The sequence below is a fragment of the Cryptotermes secundus genome, unplaced genomic scaffold, assembly GCF_002891405.2.
Source record: "Cryptotermes secundus unplaced genomic scaffold, Csec_1.0 scaffold417, whole genome shotgun sequence".
NCBI classification, from domain to species: domain Eukaryota; kingdom Metazoa; phylum Arthropoda; class Insecta; order Blattodea; family Kalotermitidae; genus Cryptotermes; species Cryptotermes secundus.
Genome location: NW_019739949.1, coordinates 1589041 through 1606468, shown reverse-complemented (window position 1 = coordinate 1606468; position 17428 = coordinate 1589041). Strand labels below are relative to the sequence as shown.

Below are 17428 nucleotides of genomic sequence, written 5' to 3'. Positions count from 1 at the left end.
CCATTGTGCTAGTAAGTACACATTTTGTTTTCTTTTTTTCCTCCGCTTTATGCCCTTGTTGTGCCAACTTTTTAAGCAAACCAGCTCACTTAGCGGCTCTGTAGGCATTTAAAATCCCTTGATGACCTGGCTGCAGAAATTTTTCCAAACGTGGCAACTGGAAAAGGTTAAGTTTGGATTTAGTCCATCAAATCAGTTTTTTATGTAGAAAACCACAATATTTTGTAAATGGATTCTATTTCCATCTTCAGGTAGACAGGATATTGTCACATGTCAGGGACTGGACACAGGGTTGGATTTATTGAACACTTACAACTTAACCACGAATAAATATAATGTTCTCACAGATTTCCCACTCTTTAGACCACTGCAACTACAGCACACATAAAATGCAGTTTGTTATTCTGTCACCACTAGTCATTGCTAGGTAGTGACTGCTAACAGTGCAACTCAAGGCTCCTAACCACTGTCTCCAACTGACTAACTTTTCCCATTGGTCCTCGCTATATACCCTTGGTGTGGACTGCATGTACAGTATGCCCCAAAAATTGCAAGTACTGAAACTCGTGCATTTTGAACATGAATGTGCATTTGTCGACAGGGCATAGCTCCAGCCACACATGTTCCCAGTAGTGAAAAGGAAGTTATTGGAAATGGGTCTCTCGATGGAGGAAATAGTATTCATAGTTGAATATTATTTCCACTCATACGGAAGTGGTCGTGAAGGGGTACCAAGTTTGAAAAAGATGACAGAACAATTCCAAGAGAGATTTAATAAGACGGCACCAAGTAACACAGTTATATGCTGTGTAGTGTTATGAAATTTCGCCATTCTGGTAGTGTACTGTGTCAACAGAAGGGCAAGTCTGGTCGACCAGTAACTGCTTTGACAAAAGAGAATGAAGAAAACAATGCTCTTACCGTTACCCAAGAACGCTACAAGGACATGGTGATGGGACCATTTCTTCAGGATTTGAGAAGGTTCTGTCGTGCAAGGGGCCTTCACAAGTATAGACAGTGGTATCAACAGGACAGGGCGACCAGCCATACCACTTGAGAATCTCTAGGCATGCTGCAGGAAAACTTTCCAGGACGAATCATTTCAAGTGATACTGACTTCCCATACCCGATCTTACACCACCTGATGCCTATTTGTGGGGAATGTTAAAGGAGAGTGTGTTCAACTGTGAAGATCCGCCAAGAGCTGTGCCTGTATTACACGAGCAAATCATCTCCTTTTGCAGGAGTCTGCAGCAACCTCTGTTCTGGCATATGATTGAGAATCTGTGTGAACGATATGAACACTGTCTACAGCGAGGCAGTGCACACTTCAAAAACCTACATTACGCATACCGTGGTAAATCAACACACTAATATTGTGTATGTTAGTTTCTTTCAGGAGAAATAAACTCACAGATGACAACAAGGTAATATTATTCATGTTTTCATTTCAGTACTGTATGTTTTGGCGCATACTGTACTTGTAAAACACCGCTTCCGACATTTCCTCTGTTGTTGCATGTTCATTTGTTGCTGTGGAAATGTGTTTACCACGCCGTTGCCTAGCAGTGGCCATCTCTTGTTCAGTTATTCTGGCTTTCAGCTGTCATATGACAGTATGAAGAAATTCTTACTCTGCTTAGGGGCCCAGTACAGTAAGGATTTCATTATATCCTTTCCACCCTGAAGACAGAAATACAACACATTTATGAAATGTTGTGGCTTTCTTTTTATATAGAGAACTGGAATGATGGACAGAAGTAAATAGCCCCAAATTGTTTGTTAACTTATAATTTTGTAACTTGTTTCGTTACAGGTACGCCAAATGTGCAGACATTTTCGAATCAGCTGTTTCCGCAACCATCAACACAGAGAATGACTACTAGCAGACAGCACGTGTTGAACCCTGGTAACAGATAAAACCGAGAGATCCCTAAAGAAAGTGAGAGAAAGTTTATTTGAAACTTCCAGTGTTTTTGGTGAAGAAATTTAAGAATTCAGTAGGAAATGTCTCCAAGCTCCTTTCGTGATGGGTAATTCATTGGACATCACATACACATACTCATGAAAATGCATATAATCACATTCAATTAAAGAAAAAGGAGAGGAACGAAGCAGTCCTTCCCCTAGAATCATCATACCTCTGTAAATATCACATGCTCATACACATTTAAATGCATCAACAGAAATATTATATATTATTGCTGCCTGTGTAGTATAAGTGGTAGTAAGATACATAAGTGACTGTGAGCTCTGTACAAGTGCCTAAGATGACATGGCTGCAGAGCAACAGATGCTGCCATCACTTGCTCACAACACTGCTCCTTAAGAGCTTGGGAGATGCTGTTGAACAGACTCGAGTAGAATCATCATTATATAGCGTCCTTCAGTGTTCAATGTTCACAGTTCAGTAAAATGAGATTTGAGATTCTCACAGCATTGAATACTAAGACTGGAGTCTTCTGGGATATGACACCGTGTAGTGCAGTTGATAGCTCCCATTGTTTCGCTGGAAAGTACTGTCTCCATGTTGAGGATATGAGAAGTAACATAATCTGAAAATGGAGGCAACATGTTCCTCTCAGACATTGTTAAGTATTGTCATGTGTAGGGTGGGGTATGCGTGACCAAATGAGGCGTTTTAGTTTGGATGATTGGATTTATTAACAGCTTGGTTACACACTCTATCTTATTACACTCAGATTACAGCTCTATTGCTGCTTTACACACATTCCAGTTCCCCTTTGCGCACGCATTAGGATTCTCCGTCTCTTCTAGTCGTCTCCTAGCAACAGGTCTCAGCACAGAAACTAGCACTCAAATAACTACAAGTATTACACCTAAGCTCTTTCAGTTACACTTCTGGTATCACTGCACCATTGCATACATAAAGTCTTGGGGTCATACAGTAAGTCTTCACTGCTGACTCCTCAGCTATCACTCACTATCACTGACTATTACACCCATAAAATCTTCCAGTCACACTTTACATCCTCACAGGCCAACCTCCAGTATTCTTCTGTCCTCCATTCCACCACTCGTTTTTGTCTGGTCTGCCCCTCATCATGCAGCTTCAAATTGGACAGCACGGAAACATCGCGATCAACAGTACAAAAAAAATGAACACAAAGAAAAACTGAAGATTGAGATATTCAGTTCGCGCAAACTTAGGAATTTTTGTGTCCTGAGAAATAAATAATGTTCCTCACTTAAGAGAAAGTGCAAATTAAGGTGCAGTCACACACTTATTATTTGCTTAATGTCATTGTCTAGGGGTGTGGGGGTAGGCTTGCAGTCAAAGAGTTCTCAGTTTTATCTCTAGTCTGGTCTGTGTAGACATTTCATCATCTTACAGACTGAAACTTTTGCCTCTACCAAAGTCAGAACTTTCGGAATGTGGACAATACCAGACCCCCTCCTGTGGCACGGGGCCTATTTTATATCATAGGTCTTCTCTGCTGTCCATCATTTTTATGACTGTCATATCACCGAGGGAAACAGAATCTGTTGTATGAATGTCTCCATCTAATATAGAGACTTTACGCCTTCACTCAGGTGTACAGAGGCCAGAACAGTCAAAAGATGCTGTCTTGAGGAACTAAACAATTACTTCATTTTCTCTGTAATATTCTTGCCATGGCTTGCTTAAAATTCATTTTGACTCGTCTCGATTTTGTAGCATCAAAGATGGTATATTCATGAGCTGTAATATGTCATCATCTTCTGTTGTCTACCTGAGATCTTAATTGTTGCACATGTTCTCCTCTTTGCTCTTTTTTAATCAGTATCTCACTGCAAAAATGTGTTTGAATGTCATGATACAGAAATGTACTTATTCAGTGTGTGTTTAATTTACACAGTCAATTTTCTGAATAGGAATGTCACATTAAATATTTAGTATTTTTCAGTTCTTACTTTGTTTGGAAAGTGTTCTTTCATATTTCACATATTTGCCTCACTGTATTCTTTCTTATAAAAATGAAGTCATAATTAATCATGCAATAAATGCAAGAATAAATATTTGTGTTTGAAATGAAAAGTTTGATAAGTTGACTTGGAATCTGTGGTGAGATAGAATCAAAGTAAAGGCATAACAGACACATAAAATACAACAAACTGACTCGATGTTCTATGCACATTGTGGGCCGAATTGAAAGAGAAATTCTTGTTTTTCAAGTCCATGATCCACATAATGTTACAGTTGGTAATTTTCACTGAGAACTGGCATTTAGATTCTTATGATGGTAACAGTACCAACTTTCATATATATATTGTTTATTTGAGAGGTAATAATGTATTTTAAAATAGGAATTTGAAAGTTGTGTTTTATGTACATTCTCAAGATTATAAATCATTATGATGATTATGAATTACAGAATAAACATGGTAAAGCTCATATAGGGGTAAACAGATTAAAATTTTATCAGTTAGACTAAAGAAACTTTCCCACTTAAGAAGTCCAGTTACTGTGTATCAGTAGCTGGCTACAGGCTAATTTCTTCAACGTTGATGGATCAGACGTCATCTGATTTCTAGTTATATTAATAACTGAACTATGGAAACAAAAATTTAAATTATAATATGGAAACATATTTAATATATGTGTATAAATATATATTTCCCCCCACCTTACTTAAATGCATATATTCCCTTGAGACCTTCTTCATATGATATATTTAATGGCCTTTGAATGCCCTTTGCTCTCAGAAGGGTAAAACTGCCAGGAAATAGTTGAGTTAGAGTCATAAGCTGGTTATTTGGCTTTTCAGTACAAGTTGAACTTGTGGATTAATGTGTAAACTGCTTGCAGAAGAAATAAAAATGCTTACTGTACATAATCAGGTATTAATGTGAGCATATTAAATTTTGTTATGATCAGTGTGCATTACTTAATATTTATTTAGTTATGAACTTCATATGGGTCTTTTACATGTGTCTGAAATGCATCTGCAAACACATATAGTTAATATCTGCAGGTAACATTTTCTCTCATGTTTTTCATACTTTTAGGGAAGATATTTTGTTCGGAAGTGGTTTTTCTCGGTTTTTATGAACACGTGCTGTCCCTCAGAAGCATTTTCAGCAGTGATTTCAACATATAATACTATGCTACTTTGTTTTGTAGACCATTTTATGGTGTCAGTCATCAGATGTGTTTGAAAGCAGCATGCTTGATTTTAGGGGTTTTTTTTATATTGGTCAGTATGCCTATAAAATGAGATGTTTCTCAAGAAAGCAGTGACCAATTCATGTAGATAAGTTTAAAGGTATAATTTCATACCATATATTGTTTTTTTTTTCTTGTAAAAGCATTTATCCTCTTTACAAAAATGAACATGTGATTTTTCTATGGACGACATGTATTCATCAATGAAGCATTGTTTATCAAATTTATTTTGCTACTGTGTTGGGCAGTTTAAGTTAAGTTGTACTGAGAAGTGGTATGTTGCTGTTGAACAGTAGCTTCTTGGAGCATTCATTGACCACAGTCTGACATAACAGCTATCTACTCTGCATCATAGCAGAAATAAATATGTTGATTTTCTTTTGTTCCATCATAGCTACTTACAGAAAGATATAAAGAATGGAAAGAGCACTCCTTCATAGGTTTGAGGTTCTCACAGTGGTGAATATTTTGATAAGTCTTCTGTGGTCTTATGCTGTATAGTGTGGTAGATAGGTTCCAAAATTTGGAAGAATAGCTGCCTCCATCTGCTGTCCTGTGGATGGCACCTATGCACAAGTGTCACCACCCAGAAGACAGTAGTCTCAGCAGTCCTTCTGACTTGCAGAAGTTGTGTGTTTTGGTTAGGACTGTTATCCCGGGCATGCAGAAGCCTCCACTCACAGTCTGGTGGTGAGGAGGTCACCAGTCCTCTTACACTGCAATCAGACGAGGTATGTGAGTATATGAGTATATGTAGGTGGCATATATATAAACAGTAATGCCATAGTATATACTCAGACTAACACAGAGTGGTCACTGCACATAACCACTGTTGACGAATGCATCTGAGACATGAGCTACTCTGCCCAAACGTGCAGACTACTTGTACTGTCTAAGATGTTTTGGAGAGCCTTTTTTTTTAAAGTATCACTTAGACTGTGCTAGTATTTCACCTTATCTTCAACAGATGGCACCCATGTCTTTCTTTGATCAAGGAATGCATTTTACTTATGAGCATACACCAAAGGAGATCTAAAAATAAGATAACACTGCAACAGCAGGAATATGCTGTCGTTTAAATATAGCTGGAAGGGCAGACAGGCTACCATTTAAAGGAGCTTTCAAGAAGAATACTGTTTTATGGGATGTGATATAGCCTGATAGAAGTTTACTTTGGAGGAATGTATTGCTTTTATCTTTAGGGTGAAAGAGTAAGCAAGGAGCAAGCACTCTCCTTGCTGCTTGCTCTTCACCCTTGAGGAGAGGTAGTACATTCCTCTGAAACATTATTAGCTTCTACCAGACTAAATGGTATCACATCCCAGAAGGTATTACTCTTCATAGTCACTCCTGTAAGGCCCTCAGATCTCACAGTGTTCAAGAAGTAATCTGTGTGTACTCAGGTTAACACTGAAATAATGTTAGGGGTTTTTACAGACATAGAGCATACTGTCTCTGTTTCAGACAACGTTATTGACTGTTAGAAATGTCTAAAATATATGTTTCTTGGCATAAACTTGTGAGCACACTGTAAGAAGAACATGTAACAGGACGGATAGTCACAAAAGATGCCAGCGAGTCCGCTTACAGCAGTTGACAAAATAGGCATGAAGGCCTAAACTGTTTTTTGTACATGCCTCCATATGTTTAATCTTCTTATCATAATGGGTTGTCTTTTGTCTTTGAATGTAAACATGATGTTGCAGTGTAATTGAGATGAATTTGTCAGTGGAATGCTGAGGTTGGATATAGCAAGCATGTGTGAAATCTCTGAATGTATAAATATTAATACTCCAGTATGTTAACATGTACAGGTTACATGCAGCATTTCATTTGTAAGATCTGAAGTTTTCACAGTGGTGAAGATTGTGGTCTGCTGAGTTATGGCACTATGCTGTAGTCTAGTAAGTGGGTACCATTGTTTTGGAGGAAGATTTTGCCGCCCTCTTCAGACTTCAACTCTGAAGATGGAGACATTTATGTTCTTGCAAATGTGGGTACCCACCTATGATACAGCAACATGATGTCATTACTGACAAGAACACAACATGAACATTTAGTTTGTCTGTATTAAAGAGAGAAAATGGTGGAAATGACTTGCCCAACTGACATGCATATTTATGCTAATGACAGTTTGTTATGCAGATTATAAATACATGAAAGAATTACACAGAACACCTCCTGTAGACAAGTAAAGAAGTAAATGTAAATGGAACTAAATAAGGCACATGATGCAAATTGAAAATCAATAAAAATTTTAAAACTGTAATTAATCATTTTAAAATGTTTCAAAATTAAGTGTCTGCAAACAGCACTGAAATGCAAGGTTCAGTATTAAATTAAGACATGAATAAACTCTGTAAATGCTTGTTATCATTCAGTGGGAGAAGTGTCGTCATCCCATCTGTTTCCAAGATGTTAAGTCATGATATAGAAAACAGTTTATCCAGTTATTTTGCATGGTTGTTAAATGAGGTCTCTTGCATTTACTAAAGAACTTAAATTACAAGTATCTGAAAACAGAGGGCTCAGGAAAATATTTGGGCTGCAGAAAGATATAAGTAACATATTACATAATGAGGAACTTTGTGAGTTAGATGGTACTGTTAGATTGGTAATGTCCTAGAAACTGTGATGAGCAGGCATGTGTCTAGGATGAGGAAGACAGCGAATTTGTACAGAATTTTGGAAAAGAAACATCTTCAGACGTGTCCACTTGGAAGACCAAGAAGAAAATTGGAGAATAATATTAAGATTGATCTTGAGGAGATTACAAGTATCTGAATTGGATGCAACTGGCTCAGCAGTGTTGAACTTTTGGAATCTGCAAACATACTGTTAGCATACAGAATATCAGTTGCCCATAATGCATTGCAAATACCGAATATATGTAGCTTTGAAATTACCCGTAGTGACATGGAACTCCATGCAGCACAATCCTTCATAAGAAACTAATTGTCTCTCAGCAAGTCAAGATGATCCCTGCATTTTATGGAACCTTGAAGTTCATACAAGAGTGGGCCCACTGCCATTTCTCCTGAGCCAAGTGAATTCAGTCCACAACCTCCCATCAGATTTCTCTCAGACTGGCTTTCACTCTGCTGTGCCACACTATATCCTGCTTTAAAGAAAAAAGTAAGCTTTTGAGATCGCCATAATGTCTCTGTATCTCCCATTTCAACTTTTGAATCAGTTGACTGATTTTCACAAACTCTGTATGATTCTTATTCCATTGGAGGCCATCTTGGTGTCATAATTTTGAATTACTTAGTCAGTAGTAATTACACAGCAGATACACAAACTTGTGTGATATGTAACACCATGGTGGCCATGGGATGATGATAGTAACTATTAATTAAACCATTGAAACTATGCATATGAAATTTGATATGGAGGTAGATCACGAACATAACAACTTACATGTTATATATGAAACATTAGTTACAAACCTGGTGATAATCTGAAGCTCTGAGGTTATATCAAGCAAATTTAATATATACAGAACCTGTACATAAAGCAACAATAATAACTTAACATGATTAGAAATCCATATGGATTCAGAAAGTTGGCTTCATGAGTTTTGCTCAGAACTCCTTGTTATATCCTCCTCTCTATGCATAAGTCTTCCAAATGGCTGTACACATGGGGGTTATTTGAAAACCTGCCACAAATCTTTGGCCCAGTCAAGTAGAAAAGAGATACATCACTCATGTCAACAAGCACCATGTTTGACAGACCAGTAGCATACATGCATAAATTTCTATCATCTATAGTCCCAAACCCCTGCTATTGTATTGAACTTCAGTCAGGCATGTTCTTCATGTATCAAAATGGCATGCAAGAGTTACACTTTGAAGTGAGTGTTCATGTGTGATATCCATGTGAAAAGTAAGGATAAGTTTCAGGTCTTCACAGTTCCAGATAGAAAAAAAATGTTATACAGTCATAATAAGTTTAGGCAGACAAATCCATTATTGACAGAAAAGAACCAAATTGAAATTCCAGACATTCACTGAAGAAAAACTAAATAGAATTGGTGAACGTTTCCAACAGAAATCGTTCAGATGCCTTACATGGGAGACTAGGGTTTAAGGGAACTTCACATGAATGTGAATATTTGAGAGATTCATAACAAGAGGGGGCATTTCTGACATCTGCCTTCAGTTTGTGAATTGGGTGGGTTTTGTTTTACAATTTGGTGGCCTGTAGGCTTATCAGTAGCACTGTGAGTCCAAAGAAGCACAGTAGCCATTGACACAAACAGAGTGCATTTCTCTTGTGACAATGACCAAAAAATTACCGGGTATTTTTCCCCATTACCATGTTCCACTAGGATCCATCTGGTAGATTGTTGTTCTGATCACACTGTGGAGAGAAATGATTTACAAAAATTCAGATTATGTCTAGACATGAGCAGCAACTCCCTCTTTACATGAGCTTTCTGATGTGGGTATCAGCATGTTTCAGCATTTAATAAAAATCTTGTCAGGTGACCAGACACATCAGTACAGAGCAGAAGTTCGACATTTCAGAGACCTCCTCTGCCTCCATCATAAGGATTCATTAACTGGTGATGAAGGCACATAAAGTCTCCAAAATGCTGAACTTATTCTTGAAACTCTAGCAGCTGACCACCCAAGATTTTATCATGCTCTGTCACTGTGGAAGCTTCAAGTCTTATTTCTGTGTGCATGAAAACCTGTTGAATACTGCCTGGTTAACTGCTGAGGTTCACACATCTGATTGTTTTGTTCTTCTGTTGTATTACAGTCAGGTTAGAGTGTTGTTCTTGTGACTTGCAGCCATTCAGTAAAATTTAAGCATAATTATATTTCAGTAGTACTGAATTGTTTGACACTTTATGTTCATTGTGGCACACTGTATAAACAAACTCATTTTAGTGTTATTGGTATTAATGCATTTGAAAATGGTGATTCCAAACATTTTCATTTGACTCAAGTAATATTTGATACATGGTCATATGTGTTGAAATTGTAGCCTTTATTTAAATCACAGAGTTTGGTTGGGTGCATAATTGATGTCTGTAACAGTTAAGTCTTTCACAGTCAGGTATTTACTTGGTGCATCAACTGTGTCAGGCCATATAGTTTCACAGTAGCAAAAGAAAAAAAAAAGAATCCCTGCTAAGTTTCAGCAATTAAGAGATAGGCAGGAGATGACATTGGCTTAAGATTTTTACCACTTTTCAATATGCTTGTGTAACATAATTGCACCATGACCTCTGAGGAGTACCTAGCAAAAGCACAAATTTATGTGTCATGACAATGAAAGAGTTAACTTAATGACAGCTGATTCCAAATCCTTTACAGTACCTGGAATGTTTCAGGAGGCTGGAAAAAGTATATATGGATTTGTTATTGCCTGTGATGATTATGTAAAATAATGATGTTCAGTTTTGTGTTAGTTCTTCGTCTTCTCTTTGAGTTGCAAAGTTGGTTCACAACGTCAAGAAATTTGTGTGAAAGAAAAATATAATTTTAGGCAGGGGTTCATGTGTTCCAATTTTTGAGGTAAGGTGTACGTAAGAGGATAAGTTCAGAAATCACTGTTTTATGGAGGTACCATCTTATATAACAAAGGAATCTTATCAATCACATTGTACAGCATAACATCGCTGAAGACTGTGACCTTCATTTCAGCAGTTTTTTTTTTTTCATTTCAGATTTCATGAAATGAGAAAAGTTAATCTGCATTTTATTCTTACATTACATTTGTTTATATAATATTAACTTGAGTAAAATCTGCCATTGTTTCAGTGACATAGTACAGTATTTTACAATGAATATGAGATTTGAGGTTTTCAGAGCATTGAAAATTAAGATCACAGTCCTCTGGGCACTGGTGCCATGTAATTTGTTAGATACGAACATTTATAGGGAAACACTGCCTCCGTCTACAGAATACCCTGGCCAGAGGCTGTGTGCTATCCCAGAATGTTAATACTTAGCTCCCAACTACTGAGACATCCCAGAATCCCATACCTTATTTTAGAATATTCTACGATGTACTAGCACTTTTAGCCTCTTGCTTGATCCCCTAACAGTCTGGTCATGTAGCTACATGCTGTATTTTGAGTTTCACATAAAACTCACATGACCATTCCAGATGTGTTATAGCTGATCACAGTTGATCACTAATGATTGTCTTCTGTACTTTGTGACATTTGCAACAATGGTTAAAATACCTTCAGAGTAATAATTCAGTGCACCCAGAAGTTATTTTATTTCTCACAAGAGGATGGCATTTTAGATAATTTATTTTATTTAAAAATAAATGTTATATATTTCACTGCCATTAAATCTGTTTTGTGATTCACATATGTTTATCTGTTTGTTAAGGAAAATTTTTAATTATTCTATCATCTGCATGTAAAAATACCTTCATTCTCTAACATGATGATGCAAATCTAAATTCTGGAGGGTTTACTTTGGCAAGTTGTCTCTTGCAGTAATGCTTCTGACTTGTATTCTGGAGCTGCCTGGCTCAGATCTTGACTGAGACCCCAACCATCCTTCTGGGTTTTACATATCCCCATGGCCACTTCATTGCACATCCTTTCTATTTATTCACCAGTCATCCTAGCAGTTGGCACTATGTAGCCTGAGATACTGACAGCATCATTAAATAATGAACAATTAAGTGTGGAAGCTGTTAGCCAGAACTGGGCAATGCATGGACTAATTTGTAATTAGAGAAATGTTACCCTAATAAGTACATACATTTTATAGTAAAAAATTAATTTGATTATGGCACAGTTGACCACCTTGGCTTAAAACATTGAATTGTCTGTGTTCTTATATTGAAATGTTTAGTTCTCCATACACACACACACACACTTTGCACTCAAATTCCATTTTTATATACATAACATTCTTTGACATTGTAGCACCAACAATTTATGATGTTCATACTATATAGCATTTAGCTATGAACTGGTTTATTTTTATATCATGTCTCATTCCAGTTATTAAAGAACACAGTGCAAAGTTTATTGTAGTCATGACAAACTGATATTGTGTCAGAAAGTATAGTTTGTAGGATTGATGTACATTTGTATGCATTTTGTTGTGCTTCTGTTTTGTTATTGTTTAAATACACAAGGAAAAAAAAAATGTACCCAGTGTATTGCTGACTGCAGACTTTGTTCCATGGTGTAAAACACACCACTTATCATTATGTATGTTTAAATGTACTCATGACAATTGCATTACCAAGAATGATTGTGTCATCTCCCCTCCCCCCACAACTGCCTTTAATTTTTATTGAAACATGTGTCATTCAATTACAGTTAAGTCCCAGACTTAAATGGCTTCAAGTTTCATGAATCCTTAGAAACACAGATACCAAAGTATGTTTCTCTTTGATGTAAAGAGTTCTGTAGTTACTAGTACTGTGTATACAGGATTTATACATGTATTATAATACATTATTATATGGTATGTAAAGTAAAAGTATCCCTTAACAGGCCGTTGAGGTTCCCACATTTTCTAGACAATCAGCTCATAGATGGCAGTTAGGTTGTCAGCCCTATGTGCTGGCTGCCCTTTACTCCCAAGAATATTCCTGGTACTCATTTCTGTTAGAGGCTGAGTCAACCCCAGGGCCATAGTGCAGCTGGAAGGATTAGGTAAATTGAAAAAAAATCCAATGACCTCATCGGGATTCGATCCCATGACCTTCTGGCTTTTAGCATAGTGCCTCAACCAACTATGCTATGGCATGGTATGGTATGATACATTTTTATTGTACATATTTAGCTTTAACAGTCCATTGAAATGAAGGTATATGTCAAAAATTATGTTGTATTTAAGCATTGATGGACATACATGAATGAATGAATGAATGTATAAGGGGCGGGCCTTCTTGGCCCTTGCACCGTGACCTACAGTGATCTATTGTGCTTCCCCTTTTGATTATCCCCTCAGCAATCCTGCACTTCATTCAAATGAAGCGCAGGATTTGTACGTGGGGGCATTGAAATAGTTACTTGGTTCTATGAAGTATTGACGCAAGTGACATAATCTTAAATAAGCTAAGGCCTCACATTCACAGGATATGTGTGGCTGTTTCATTTTCTTCTTGACACCTCTCACAAGTGGGACTGTTATTTAGTCCCAATTTGAAAAGGTGTCCTTTAAGGTGACAGTGTCCTGTAAGTAGTCCCACCACCCGTTGTAGCTGGTTCCTGTTTAACTTCAACAGTTCCTTTGCTCTTTTTTCAGAGGGTCCTTGTATGAGTCCCTTTGCCTGCCTGGCAACTCCTACAGAGATGTCACAGGCTGGTTCAGGTCCTATGAACGGATGTTCAGCTCCAGTCTTGGCCAGTTGGTCTGCTGTTTCATTTCCAGCAATACCCTCATGCTCCAGCACCCATATCAGTTGTACCCTGTTATGTTTGGCCAGTTCCATGAGGGTTTGGTGGCAATCCCAGACCAATTTTGAGTTGATCTGGTGTTTGTCAAGCGCTTTAAGTGCAACCTGACTGTCAGATAGAATGTAGGTACGTATTCCTATTTCTGTAGTTCTGTCTCAGTATCATTTTGTCAGACCCCTTTTATAATATGGGTTCTTTCTTTCATGTCCTGAGTTTTGTATGCATGTCTGAAACCATCAGATCTAGGTTTCCATTGATCACTGCACTGGAGACGGTAGTTTCCTTCCCTGGCCTCTGCCTGCAACTGCAGATGCAGTGAGGGGAGTCCAAGGAGTATCTCAAGTGCAGCTGTTGTAGATGTTCGAATTGCTCCTGTGATACCCAAGCAAGCCAACCTTTGCAATTTGCTAAGTTCTGCCTTACTCGTCTTGAGTTTAACTCTGGGCCATCATATATAATTATGGGTCTTACAACCACAGTTAATATCCAATGCACAACATGCAGCTGCAGTCCCCAAGTATTGCCAAACATGCTTCTGCAATTCCAAAAAGCCTTATAGGCTCTATTGATGACCTTATCCAGCTGCTTTTTCCATGTCAGTCCCTTGTCTAATACTAGACCAAGGTACCTGACATCGCTGGAGAGCTGGATCGTCTTATTGAAGAGAGTCGGTTCCTTAAGGCCCTTTATATTTCTCTTCCTAGTAAACTGTATAATTACTGTCTTATTAGGTTTGGTGGAAAGACTTGGTCTTTCACACCATCTTTGGACCATGTACAGAGCTGTTTGAAGACGCCTTGATACTCTCAAAAGGAATTTTCCGTTTATGAGGATTGCTATGCCATCAGCATAACCTACTGTATAATACCCATCATCATCAAGTCCCCACAGGAGAGGCGAGAGCACCCCCCACCCCCACCCCTGTGGACAACCCCTAGACGTGGACACACCCAGGGTTTCTCCTGATAATGTAGCAGCTATGGTTCTGCTTTCCAGCATAGCACTGATCCACCTGCATATTGCAGGCTCTATGCCATGCTTTCCAGCATCCTGTTTGATTATATCAAATGAGGTTCAATCACACTTTCTATGCGTGTTACCACATTGTGTAGTGCGTTTTCAGTAGATTTGCCGTTTGGTAGGCATGCTGGTTTCAGTGTAGAGGATATGTCCTCAACACCCTGTCCCTGATATGCCTAGCCACCATTTTCTCCATCACTTTCAGAGGACTAAAAGTTATGAAGCTCCCCATTATGCAGTTTTCTTCAGCACCACACAGAAAGCTGAACATACATTTTGCAAAGCCACTGTATGTACTGCATTTCAAAATATTACTTTTAACAGAAGTTGCTGATCGTTTTGGAGACCTGTTACTAAGAGAAATTTCAGGACTTTATGCCGAGTGATGTGTGTTTCATACACCCGCCATATTGAAATTATTTGTGGTAAATATTTTGAAAATTGGTGCGGACAATGAAAATACATTCTCATATAGAGGGTGTACTGTTATTTTTTGAAGGTGTTACCTATGAAGTTCTATTCAAGGAGATGTTCTCCATAAATATCCAAAACTTGTTGAAAATCATTAGAGCATTTTTCTAGAAAGTCGCAACTTTTGTGTTTGTGGGTCCTGCTGAAGGTACCCTATTTTTCGAAATAGAATGATCATTGTCATCAGCCACCGATCTACGACAGATGAACTCATAATTATCGAACATGAATAAAGTCTGCCAAAACGTTCAGGCCTTAGTAAGGTGAGGGTCACCCCACATATGAGTACTCTGTATCGCAAATGTAAGACTTCGACGAACTCGCTAAGTAGGTCTGGTCAGAATTTCACTATCCTCACTATATGAAGATTGTTTGGAGTCCAGTTAATAGATTAATATTTCCGATTCACATGCATAATACTCATTACTGAAAAGCAGGCATATGGCACAATATCAGCATTTACCGTCAGCCATGAAGCCTGTTCCGCACAGTGAAAATTTGCCAGTACTATGGCTGCTGGAAATATGGAAAGCAGAGTACTAAACGGTATGAAAGGTAATAATGACATTTAACATGATGTAGTGATAAAAATCGATGCAACTCTGGTCAACAGTCTGATCCTTCTTGATCATCGACGGGGGACTCATTTAATACCTCAATCACACCTGAGCGATCTTGACCCTGACCTGAATTTTTTAAAAAAATCAATGTGAATATTGCCTTGGAAATATTAAGTTCTGGAACTTCTAGCAAAGTTCATTATGATACCTTTGTTTTTCTCAGAAAACAAATTAGTGCACTTTGAGGAACATGGACCTTTTTATGAAAGTTCTTGGCGTGCAGTGTGGTTCAAAGGAATATAACCTATTTATCGATATCTTGAAACTTAATCAGGAAATATATGCGGTTGCAATAGCTCACGCCATTCATATGCAGGAATCCTATGGAAATTTACACTTTCTTGTGAAACATGTGACGATATAAATATTCTTGGTACACCTGTAAATAGTTGAAAGTGATCACACATGTCAGTTGGTTTGCAGCTAGGACTGCAGATATGTGAACTTCTCTTGTTCTCTTGCAAGTCTTTTAAAGTGCTATGTGTAAACTTAACACATTTGTGAAGCACAACGAATGACCCCCTAACATTTATGCCCTTCATATTTGTTGTCAATTGTATAACTAATCTGAGAAAGGAAAGTGATATTCTGTAATTACAGAGGTCCCTTATTTTAGTTAAACTGAGTAATTAACGCTTCGATGAATTCTTTCCATAGAATAAACAAACATTAAAGTGGCATGCAAATATTCCCTGTTAATCGATACTTATCCATTTGGTTAGTACTCTTAGTGTACTGCCTTAACAGGAGGGGGGGTAAGAAAACGGTTAAATTACTTCCTCGGCCGTTGCTTCATTGGCTAGGTGCTCGCAGTTAACAGGGTTTGTCAGGAGGGCGCGGGTGCGAAATGCGGTAAGGAAAGAAATCACATCAACAGAAACCCACATTCTCACCCTATGCTACCCTATATTGGTTATAAACAATCAATATAGAGCTATATACATTATAAAGAGCCGACTGGTGTCAGATTACATATTACACGTTTCTAGGCGATTCTTTGGACCTCATCTTTGCCTCTCTTTTCACCCAGTTGAGGGTCGCTAGTCTCCTCTTTTCCCTATTCCACTCATCCATGTATCTCCACTACACCTCTCTTATCCCCTGCATACATATATATATATATATCTTTACACATCCCTGCATCTAGACACACCCTCTGCAGTCTGTTACACACGTCTACCTCTGCATCCCTCTGATGAATCACTCTTATGCCCTGTACACTTGTTCTAACGTTCCTAACTCATGTCCCATTGGGGAAGTTACACTTTAATAATATCACAATTAAATAGCATGGCGATAAGAGTAGTTCCACTTACTTTGCGTTGAGACTGCAGACAGATGGCATTGTCCGGCATCCAGTCAAATTCTCTTCCAGCATAGCCTCCGGCTAAAACTGCCCAAAATTACTGTTTGAATATTCCCCATAATAATTCACTCCCCGGGTTATATACCTTTATTCTTGCTAACTCGTTACTTTCCCGGAGGGTGCAAGTCCGCCTACAATGACGTTATGTCCCAAGTGGCTAGCTCTCGTTGGCTGGGATCCTTGGGGGTGGACGCGCCTCTTACGGCTAGTCCGTTTGGCTAAGCGCTTTTACCTTCAACATCATTATGCTGACAGGACATCGACACGTCTCGGGCTAACGTCCGTCTAATTCCATACGTACAAATTCCTTAAAGTTTCTTAACCCTTCTCTACATTCTATTTCATACATCTTACAGTATTTCCCTAATACTTATTCTATTCTAGCCAAC

General features: G+C 38.1%; 1 protein-coding gene across 2 annotated transcripts in view; it reads left to right on the top strand.

Annotated features, from left to right (window-relative positions):
• LOC111872113 (ethanolaminephosphotransferase 1) overlaps positions 1-11985 on the top strand; it is a 72645-nt gene extending 60660 nt beyond the window's left edge. For both annotated transcript variants that reach the window (XM_023865687.2, XM_023865686.2), the window contains exon 8: positions 1817-11985. In XM_023865687.2, coding sequence (XP_023721455.1) covers positions 1817-1879 — 63 coding nt within the window. In that variant the 3' untranslated portion in view covers positions 1880-11985. The remainder of the gene's footprint in view (positions 1-1816) is intronic.
• The last annotated feature ends 5443 nt before the right edge of the window (positions 11986-17428 follow it).